Source organism: Phocoena sinus, chromosome 15, assembly GCF_008692025.1.
Source record: "Phocoena sinus isolate mPhoSin1 chromosome 15, mPhoSin1.pri, whole genome shotgun sequence".
Lineage (NCBI taxonomy): Eukaryota > Metazoa > Chordata > Mammalia > Artiodactyla > Phocoenidae > Phocoena > Phocoena sinus.
Genome location: NC_045777.1, coordinates 58,178,830 through 58,190,245, shown reverse-complemented (window position 1 = coordinate 58,190,245; position 11,416 = coordinate 58,178,830). Strand labels below are relative to the sequence as shown.

At 43.9% G+C, this 11,416-nt stretch overlaps 1 protein-coding gene across 2 annotated transcripts in view; it reads left to right on the top strand.

Moving 5' to 3' along the window:
* The first annotated feature begins 609 nt into the window (after positions 1–609).
* GRIN2A (glutamate ionotropic receptor NMDA type subunit 2A) overlaps positions 610–11,416 on the top strand; it is a 369,552-nt gene continuing 358,745 nt past the window's right edge. The window contains exon 1 of one of the 2 annotated variants that reach the window (XM_032605747.1): positions 610–1,038. In XM_032605747.1, the coding sequence (XP_032461638.1) occupies positions 625–1,038 (414 nt within the window). In that variant the 5' untranslated portion in view covers positions 610–624. The remainder of the gene's footprint in view (positions 1,039–11,416) is intronic. The other variant, XM_032605748.1, reaches the window with a different exon arrangement.

Genomic DNA, 11,416 nt, shown 5'->3' with positions numbered 1-11,416 from the left:
GGGCAGACCCTAAGTTTCCCCCAGGCACGCGGGATTCTCGGGCACACAAGCGAGCGTCCTCACTTCCATGCGCTTAGGGTGTACCCTGAAGGAGAGGTGCGGGGTCTGCTGCGGGTGTCCAGTGGAGCAGGTGGGTGCTGAACCCCGCGGGTTCGCAGGGGGCGGGGTCAGCCAACTAGCTTAGAGCGGGAGCAGGGTTGCGGAGTCGCTCTGTAGCCTCCGCATGCCGGGGCTGGCTTGTAGTTTGCTCCCAGTGAGCAGGGGGCGGGGTGTGAGCTTACTTTCAGGGGCAGTGATCCAAGTGGTCCCACTTGGCGGGTGCGGTGGGAGATGTGGGTAGAGTCGGAGATGGAGAGGAGGCTGAATGCGAAGATGGATTTAGGGACAGATACGGAGAATTAGCTCGGATTGGAGTTGTGGATAGAGTTGGAGATGGGTCAAGGGACGTGGATGGGTTCGAGGATGGGGAATGGATTCAGTGACTCCAACAGCTCTCGCTGGGGTGCTTTCTATACCTGGCTCCTAGAGCAAGGGGCTGGGTCGGTAAATCCTTCCGTCTAGAACCCTCGCACACCGCGGACCTCACTCTTGCTCTCCACCTTGCAGGGACCGTAAGTGGCGACTATGGGCAGACTGGGTTATTGGACCCTGCTGGTGCTGCCGGCCCTTCTGGTCTGGCGCGGTCCGGCGCAGGGCGCGGCGGCGGAGAAGGGTCCCCCGGCGCTGAACATCGCAGTGCTGCTGGGTCACAGCCACGACGTGACGGAGCGTGAACTGCGAAACCTCTGGGGCCCCGAGCAGGCAGCAGGGCTGCCCCTGGACCTGAACGTGGTAGCACTGCTGATGAACCGCACGGACCCGAAGAGCCTCATCACGCACGTGTGTGACCTCATGTCAGGGGCGCGCATCCACGGCCTGGTGTTTGGAGACGATACCGACCAGGAGGCCGTGGCCCAGATGCTGGATTTTATCTCCTCGCAGACTTTCATCCCCATCCTGGGCATCCACGGGGGCTCATCTATGATCATGGCTGACAAGGTAAGGCTGGGAGGTGACGGGCTGCCAGGACTGGAGCATGTGCCAGTCATATGGTGGCCACCGCAGATCTTTGGGAGCCCCTGACCTCTGTCTTAATCTGAAAGGGGGTTGTGACCACTGACCCTGGTGAGAGCCAGGTCCTGCCTCTTCAACCTGGAATTGAATGGAAGTGCTTTTTACCTTGCTTCTGAAAGTTGGGCACTCAGAGACACCGTGGGTGTGCCAGGAAGAACTCAGGAAATGCAAAAGTATGATGGGGTGGTGGAATGCTTGGAGATTTCCAAATAGTGCACAGAGATGAGCTCGGGAGCACGTGAAACAATAAGGCTTATATTCCTATAATATCGGTTTTACCTGTTTGTGTTGTGGAAAATGTCTGTTTTTTCCCCCTATGGTGGTAAGCAGCTAAAACTATTTTTAAAGGATCAAACATGGGAATGTTGTAGAATAAAATGCAAAGTTTTTAGGTAAAGCAGAAAAAGGCAGAGAAATGTCATGTTTCCATAGATCTCTACAATTAGGGGAAATAGGGTGGAAAGTTTGAGAAGCCCTGGGCTAAAGGCACACAGGACCGTGTCTCTCCAGGGGAGTGGCCGTGAGTGGGAGAACTGACTGCAGACCCAGAGCATGGAGGGTCTGGTGTTTTCCTACATGTTTCTTGCGAGGGACTGACAGGGGCTCCAAGGCCCTCAGATGGAGGGGTTGGCTCCCAAGGATGGGTTTTGATAAGGTAGTCGGAGGGTGTCAGAATGAAGGAAGGTATGTCCAGATCTCTTGGCTTAGAGTGAGAGGGAGGGTCTTTCTGTGGACCAGCTGGGAGTGTTTCTGTGGAGAAGAGGGGAGAGAGGTTTGAAGATTTGACTGAGATGTTTTGAGGGCCCAGTTTGAGAATTGTACAGAAGTGCAGGTGGGAAAGGTGAAGCAAGGTGAAGAATGAGAAAAAAGGGAAGGGTTGGTGTTGTGGGTGCTCTGTGCCTCTATCTAAGCCCCGGGAAAGAAATGGAGGGAATCAGGAAGAGAAGGGTGAGTGTACTTGTGTGCCGTGGTCCCCAGACCTGAGACCTTCTTGTAGCATGTTCCTTAGATAGCAGGAGACATCCTAATGGAGCAAGCAGACATTTGTCATAGCACTTTTCTTCTGACACTCTCAAAGCGCTTTTACATTCATCAAATCGGATTCTGCTTCTGCTTTAGCAAGTCCCACCAGCTCCTTTGGGAACCGTATTAATTCTTTCAGGTCTCCTGGGCTGCAGCACGTTCAGCCGAAGCACACAGCTGATGCAGTGTCTTATTAAACGTTCCTTTTGAATGGTGTGCAGCCTAGCAGAATTCCTGTGTTCGGTTGAGTATTTTCCCAGCCATCTCTCAGTTTTGGGGGCTCCATTCTGGGATGAAAAAAAATAGGGAACAGCCATGTCCTGCCACTGATATATGGCCATTTCAGAACTGGCAAGGCCATTAGAGCATCCTGTAACTTTCGGATGAAGAGACCGAGGCATAGAGCAATTAAAGGCGTAGCTAAGACCACCTGGTGTGTGATGGAACTAGATCTCTGGTTTTCTGGTCCTCTCGTTTCTGATGAAGGCCTGAAGAAGGAGAAGAATAGCATTGTCCAGCAGTGTTTTGGAGTGTGATTTTGGGATTTAAATATTACCACCAATTCCGTCTCCCTTCTGAAGTTTTGACGGAAGGAGCAACAGCCTCCAAAAAACAGTAGCCAAATTTGAAAGTGAAATCTCTGAATAGACTAGGGCCCAGCGCAATCATTGGAGAAATATGGCAAAAAATGAATTGGAGAAGTGACTTGAGGCTAAGGCTGGGCTGGCAAGTGTGGGGCTCAGGCTCTTACCTGACTCAGCCATCCAACTGTAGGCAAAGAAGTAGGAAAAGAAGTGGACTTATAGCTGAGTATCCCCTTCATATGCAGTGACCCTGTCCATGTCAGGCTCTGACCTACTAGACCAGCAGTTGCTTCTCCCTTGAAGGGGGTACTAGGAAGGGAGTTTTGAGAAGTCCATGGAGTATGGGTGGAAGCATCTTCCCCTCCTGTAGAATGAAACTGCCTTATGGGGATTGGACAAGAGTGTGACCCCACTTAAGAGTAAAGAAGAAAAAGGGAATCAGGAAAGGGCAAGAGGAAGATGAGAAAGGACATTTTCAGAGAGGTCAAGATTAGAGAGGGATTTAAGAGGGATGGAGAGGAGAGGAATGAAAGGGTCCATTGGCTCAAAGATGGTGAAAGGAACTGGATATTCCTCATTATTGTTGGGGCTTTCCAAGCTGGTCTTGATGGCAGGGAATCAGGGAAGTCAGTGGGATAACATTGGGTGTATGTTGGGTCCCATGTGTGGGATGTACAGGTGATGGTGAGAGGAGTTGAGTTAAAGAGTGGTATTTTGAGAAACCTGGTTGTGTTAAAAAAGGAAAGAGATTGAGATATGAACAGCCCTTCCTTCCATTAGTAACACATTGAGTTGGCTTGTGCCTTTGCCACCTGTTTCTTGCGGAGCTGAATGCTGAGTGCAGTTTGTTTGGCTCTGAAGGAGCATCGTGGGCATTGCCTAAAACTCCATCTTGTTTGGTTGGGTGTGCCAGTGGTGTTATGGCCACAGAATCTGAATCTCCCCAAACCGGTAAGACCTCTCTGTCCCCTCTTAAGATGATGCTCATTCGGTAAAGCCCAGAACATACCTGTGTTGTTTGCACATCTAAATTGGTAACATGATAGTGTCCCTGTGGATTACAATGACAGTTAATTTGATTATCAGTTAAAGTGAGCCTCTCCCCACAATTTTTACCTTTTCCTCAGTCTTCTTGACCCTTGAAAAAAAGAACAAAGCTTTGTAATAATAGAAAATGTGCTAAGTGGCAGATTTCTATGGTTAATTTATAATGGAGATGTTAATTTGTGCTTTTGTCACTGGGTGATCTTGAAATATAATTAGTTTAGAGGCGAGAATAATGCTTAATGTAGATAAAGTTCTAATGTTATCTTGGTTTGGCCATTTTGGTCCCGTTCACATGAAATGCACTCTGGTTGTAGTACCAGCCCCTGGTAAATCAAGCGCAGATGCTAGACCTATACATTTCTGCTGAGTGTCCTCACCTCCTCCTCCCCTTCCCCCTTATTCCTAACTGCTTCATGGGGGAGAAGGTAAGGCTTACATTTTAGCTACATCCATCCATGTCAGTTACTGTGTGGGTTTTGCTTTATATATTATTTCTATACATACCTCATCTCCTCTACTGGAGTGTAAGTTCCTTGAGGACAGATTTTTTAAAAAGTGAATATGTATATTTGAAATAATGATATTCCTCCAACACAGACAGTTTATAAAAATAATTCTTTTCATTATAGAGCACTTAGAAAGTATATTAAAACTTAAAGAAGAAAATAAAAATCTCCCTTTAAATCTTACCACCACGGGTAACCACTGTGGACACTTGGGTCTGTTTCCTTTTAAGCTCTATGTATTTAGTTTTAAATTCAGGATTGTATTTTATGTACATATTGTTTTGTTTATTGTACATTGAATCCTTTGGGCTTTCTTAGAAGATCCAGATTTTTCTTGAATTCTGGAAGAATCTCAGCCATTATCTGTTGGATGTTTCCTCTCTAACATTCTTTCTTTTCTCTGTGTAGTTTCTCAGTCAATTCTCCATGTATCTTAAACATTTTTTTAAGTTCTCTCTCTGATATGTTTGTGCTATGTTTCCTCAATTCTATATTCCAGTTAGCCAGCTCTTTTCATTTGTGTCTGGTTTATTATTTTGCCTATCTGTGGAGTTTTAAATTTCAACAATGGTTCGCTTTATTTCTAAGATACATAATGGTCCCTTTTCATACCTTCCTGCTTTTGATTAGTTTTGTTTTATGAAAAACTCTTTTCACTTTGTGTTGTAAATCCCTTCTCTGTGCCTTTGAGGATTTAAAAAATACTTATTACGAAGTCCTTCTCTGATTGCTCTAGCATCTTCTCTTCTTCCGGTGTGAAGTCTTCCATTTTGTAGAGTCTGATCGTTGGATATCCTCATATGTTCTCTAATTTTTGTTTGTGCACTTATTTTCAAGGCAGTTTTATGGCTTCTTCTGCCCTGTATCTGTAAGCGTGTGTGCTTGTAAACCAGAGCTCCTGTCAACAGCTCAGCTCAGAGCTCTCTTTCTGCTCTATATACTCTGTGATGCAGGCTTAGGTCCTCGTCTCACGTAGGTGATTTTATTTTGGCCCCGTGCATACAGGGGCATCCTTGTGGCTGTGACTTGTGGTGGATGCTGCAGACGTTCCATCCTTATTCACAGCTAGCAGCATGGTTCTCTGTCCAGTTCTGCCCCTTCTCCCCTGGGTGGATGTTGGGACCTCTGCTCCCATGGCTCATATCAGACCCATTCCCCCACAGACTTTGATTCCTCCTGAAATTGTAGAGCCTCATCTTCTGATTCATTTATTTTTAGGGAGTCTCCTCCATTTTTGATCTGTGATTCCTTTATTTTCAAGCAGCACTATATAAATTGTGACATATCTAAAGATTTATCTATAAATTCTATGCCTTAGGAGCGGAAGAGGGGGGTTACTGAATGTGTTCACTCTGATTTTGACCCAGTCATATTTCACAACCTGCTTTTATTTTTTTTCAAACTTGATTATGTATTCTTGGAATTTTCCCTTATCATTAAATAAACTTCTAAAACATGATTTTAAATGGCTGCAGAATGTTCTGTTTATACCACAGTTATTTGAACTGTTCTGTTTTTTTCTACCTTTAGTAAGGTTGATTTATGGTCCACACGTATGTTCTTTTTGGCACCTTGCACTGATCTTGCTTTTTGCATTTGTTTCTTGGTAAATATTTGGTGGTTGAATGAATCAAGTCATTGGTTTCGATGCCAGCTTACTGCAGTTTCTGGAAGTACTTTTACCATGCTGTGGGTCAGGGCTTTCCATGCAGTGTTTGTTCCTAAATGCTGACTGATTTCATAGGTGTGTGCCAAGTCTCCTCTCCTCTCTAGTGGGCACATAATCACTAGCCATCCTGGGGATTAACAGAAATTGGGGGCTTCCATACGAAAGGCCTGTGTAGCATTGCTGAGTAACAGCTCATCTGCAGGAGGTTGGTGCTCTTGTAACCTGGCAGCTCTGAGTTTTTATGTGAGTGACGGGCCTTCCCATTAAACACAGAAAGATCATGGAAAGGGGAGACCTGCACATCAGAATGTTGGTGGAGCCCACTCAGCTCCTGCTCTAAAGGCATTGGGTAGTTCCTGGGAGAGTGGGGAGGCGTGTCAGATGCAGTCATCCACTCCTCCTCACAGAAGGCATTGGAGAGCAACAGGCATCACCCCGAGAGGCATGATTACCTTCCCACGTGATTACCTTCGGGGGTCACTGGCAATCACTTGGACCCTTGATAGATGTGGTCTGGTGGGGTTGGAGGGTTCATCTTCTCTTTGGTAGCCTCAGATGGAAAGTGCTTCTCTAGGTAGAGCGAGGGGGAGAAAGAGAGAAAATGAGAGAGAGAGGGTCTCAGGTTTGTAATAAGGTGTTGGTGGCTTCTGATAAGGCCATCATGAAAAGGAACAGTTATAATGTTGTTAACTAATGTGTTTGGTTTGTTCTGCTCTCCCCCTTAATTATTTAAATTTGAATTAGTTGCCAGCATTTTAAAGTTAGGTGATATCACATTTTTAAAAAAATCCAAATTTCATGCCTCTTTGGAAAAATCAGAAGGCCTGGTAACATTGGGCTTCCTTCTCCCCACGGTGATAGCTTGCTGGAGATGAATAGCATCCCTCCCTCCTTAGATGGGGCTGGTGCTCATCCTTTCTTCAGGCTCCAACTTGCCCACTTCACTCATTTATGTTACGGACTTGGTCCTGAAGGCACTGGGGTTTGAGACCCCTGATGTTGGTGAAGAAAGTAGGTGGTCTTTGTTAAGAGGGCCTTTTCTGATCATTCTTCTTCTCTCCCAGGACTGTTCCTTGGGAGGTGGCCAGTTTGGGGTGTGCACACGGCCGTGCCACTACTTTCACGGCCACCATCACTGACCTACTGTAGCATTTTGTCCTTTTCGGCCACAGGCCTTAAACCCTTCTCAACACGGTCCTCTAGGAAGCCACTATCAACCAACTCAAGTCAGAAGACCCCAGAATACCTTGGACAACAAATCTGACGACCTAAATTCCATTTCCAAACAGCAAGCAGTGTGACCTTGAGAAAGGCTCTTCAGCTTTCTCTACCTCAACTTCTCCTTCTGTGAAATGAGAGTTTAGGGAGATATTATCTCTAAGTCTCTTTCTAGCTCTGAAAATTTTCTCACCTTCAAAAAAAGACTGGGAAGAAACACACCAAAATGTGAGCCGTAGTTATCTTTGAGGGGTAGATTCATGGCTGTTTTCATCTTTTAAAAAATGGCATTATAGCACGGTTAATATTATAAGTTGGACCTTGAGTTAGAATGTCTGGGTTTAAATTCAGGTGCCGGGTGCTCACGGGGAAGTTCCTTAATGTCTCTGAGCCTCAGTGTCTTCATCTTTAAAATGGGGACAATAATAGTACCTGCTTCTTAGAGTTGTGAGATTTAAATGAGATACTGGATATAGAATATGTAGCTTAGTGCTTGACTCATAATAAATACTTACTATAGGAATGCTACTGTTAACTGTGTGGTTTTTGTTTTTCTCCAAAGTACATGTACTTTTTAATAACCAGAAGGGTTATTATAATAAAATGATAATAATATTATCATATTATCGTATATTATATATTATAATAATATTATAACAGCCTGAAGGGTGATGTGGTGATGTGAGGGTGTTCCCTGCAAGAAACTGGGAATGATTCTCATAGAGCTCTTAGAAGTGGAGAGTCCACATGAAATGATTCATATTTTCTTAACTGGGACAACCAGAAGCTTTTTTTGAGTTCTTAAGACTTGCTTGAGCTTTATCCTGGCAAACGGAAGACTAAGTGTGGCCAGTGTGAAAGTGACTGTGAGAGGAGACTGTCTCAGTGACCTTTACCGTAAGTAACTACACCAATTGGAACACATGTTTGCAGTGCGGCTTAGGGCTTTAGGGTGTGGACATATATAGTTTCTCATTTTCTCTCTGCCAAGGATTAAGTGGCTCTGAGATAGCCTGAGGACCCTGGCAGCCCCAAAGATATTTGATTAAAGAATCCTTGTGATCTTATTCTTTTGCTCTTATTTTGTTATCCTTTCAAGGTAATGATTGCAAATCCAGTTGGTTTAGGGAAGGGGCTTAGATTCAAGAGGGCAATAGATTTTGATGTTAATAATCTGATTGCCTTAATTGAAATGATTAAGATGTTGGATGATGGAATTAAAATTCAAAACTGTCTTTCCAGAACGAAATGGTGAACCCATACTACAGACTGCACTGAAGGGTTTAAGAAGGATGTACATTCTTACAGGAAGGGGGAGATGTGACTTTCCAACTCACTTGAGATTGATTTTTGTAAGGGTCATGAACCGGTGGACTGCCTGCTGAATGTGGCTCATAGATGCATTAGTATTTTATTTCACCAGCATAGTACTTTAAAATGCTTGAATTTTAATGTCTTTGGGAGAGGTATGCATTTTCAAGTTCCCTACAGCCCTCCTTGCTCCCTGTTATCTCACGTCTAGCCAGATTCACATATTTATGTTAACTGCATTGTCTCTGCAAGCATTTGAAACTGTGATCCTCAATTACAGGGTTTTTGTTTAGTTGCTCATTTGTTTTGCATTGACCAGATGCTCAGGAGGTCCCAAGGAGTGATAGGGATCTTAAAAAAGTAAAGGCCACATCTCCAGAAATATAGTGTTCAAATCCAAAGAGGTAATATTTCCATTATACCTTTTCTGTTGTTAGGAGTGCCTTCTGTTCCAAGTCGCAGAATATTTGACCAATGCTGGCTTAAACTATTAAGACATTTAGTTTTATTGTTTAACGAGGAGCCCCAGGTCTAGTTTAGTATCGCAGTAACCCATCAAGGGCTCCGGTCCTTTCCATTCTTCTACTTTGCCTTCCTCAGCTGCTGGTTCATCTTGGTCACAAGATGGCTGCTTCTGTTCCAGCCATCACATCTTCACATACCAGCATTCATAAAAGGAAGAAAAGAGAGAGAAAAGAAGCTTTCTTCTAGGCCCTCTATCCTTTCAGCAGAGCAGACTTCCTCTTATATTTCATTGGCCAGAACTGGGTCATGTGCTACCCCTTGAACATCACTGATAGAGATTAATAATAAAGTTTCTTCTCTAAGAATGGATAATTGCCACTGGAGCAAAATTTGCTTCTGTTAGTAGAGGTGTAGGAGCAGTGGCTAACCTGGTACACCAGATGCTGTCTCTAGCAACACTAACACCATTATCTGTAGACTTGACTTTGTTCTTGGGGGTAATATTTGATGATGAATGTTGAAAAACTTCAGTGTGCCCAGAGGAAGAGCCTCCAGGGTTTTGTAGTATCTAAATAACATATGATAAGAGTCTCAGAAGAAATATTTAGGAAAGTTCAGCCTGGAGAAGAGAAATCTCAGAGAGGACGTGAGAGATGTGCTCAAATACCCCATGGGCTGTTACAAGGGGTATTACAACCCCTTTACAAATTAAGAAGGTTAAGTCTTAATGTTCTTGAATTTTTTTGTTCTGGGGAAAGAACTGATTCCAGAGGATGAAATTATAAGGTTGTTATGAAGAATAAGCTTTGGCAATTAGGTCTCTAATAGAAGACTGTGATGTTTCATAGAATAATGTATCTGTTGGACCTGACTGAGCCGAGAATGACTGCCAGGAGCAGGATAGAGAGTCAGACTCACATTGGCGAGATTGGATCGGGCCACCTCTTAAAACCCCCAAATCCTGGTACTTCAGGGCCTTGGATTTGGCTGAAAACCAACATCTTCACTTTCTGTAAGTGTGAGTAATTCAGTATAAATGTGCCCGGCATGGGGGAGGAATTTATGATCCCTGAATCATCACCTCAAATCCCCAAAGGACTTTACATCATTCTGAAGGGTAGACCATATTTGAAAAGCAGAAAACCTATGTATATATCAACACACACACATATATAAATATAAACATAAGTAGGTCAGCCGGCGTCGTATTTACTAGTGGAAATGTGTTTGGCTAAGAAGCACATCTCAGAAGACGATGTTTAGAATAATTGCCAATGATCTTGAAAAGGGAAGTTTTCGCAGTTGCATTCAGTTAGTCATAATTATTTATTGAAGTATATTCATGTTTTTGCACCTGTTACTGTGGTAATACTTTTGTACCCTAAAGAGATAGCCAGACCTCTCTCTGATTTTTCAGTTGGGTAATTATCCTTTTTTTGTCTGTTGTACTCCCCTGTGTTTTGAACATTTGCTTATGGCTGAAATTGCTCTGGGTACTATTCCATTGTTTATCCGCCTTTTCTGTTTTCCCCTCACATCTCCCAAGGAAGAAACACAACCCCAAATTCTTTCCAAACGCTTTGCCTTTCTGTTCAAATTTTACAACTTTCCATGAGATGGAAATGGATATGTTTTCTTTCTAATTATTCATTTATTAGAAACAGGTACTCACGTGAAGAGTAAAAAAAATTCCAAAGAATACAATGCATCATTCAGAGAAAGAATATTTGCTTAATGAATGCACGGCAGATCCTCAGTTGCCCTGTTCTCTCCATGGAGGTGACCATGTTACCAATTCAAAGAGGAAAAATGTTAATTGGAATGGTAGTTTGTTTCCCTTTGTACTTTTTTGCTGAAGTTGGTATGGTACAAGGATCCTTTCCTCTTTTAAATCTCACTGACTTGAAAGAGGTTAGTCACTTTAAATTGGTCCCCAGCTGTGCCTATTTTTCCCAAGCAAAATAAAAACTCATGCTCAAAGCTAGGCCTGCCTACTCACCCAAGGAATTTAGGATAATGTGGAGTGATTTTGGTCGGGGGGGGGGGGGGGGGGGGTGTGTCACGAGCACTTTATAGGCTAATGAGAGTTATGGGCCCTCCTCAGAGGAATGCATATTCAAGAGCATGCATTCAATATTATGTGCAATTTCAGGGGCACACAGACCCTCAGAAACCCATTCCTAAGCTCCTTGGAATTGATTTACTTACTGGTTTATGAACACGTTCATGCTTCAAACATTTTTTGAGCCTGTTAACCTGGGCCCGAATGTTCTGTAGATAATATCTGTGATCACATTATTTGCTTCGATGTATTAATAACTCAATCTAGTTGGAGGAGACTTGCAGTTAAATCCCAGAGTGATGCACTGATGGTTGGGACGGTTCGGCAGCTGTGAGAATATATAGAAGAGTACCTCGTTCAGAGGTCTGAGGGTAGGGGGTTCGTCAGGGAAGATGCCCTGGAGGGCTGTGATCTAGAG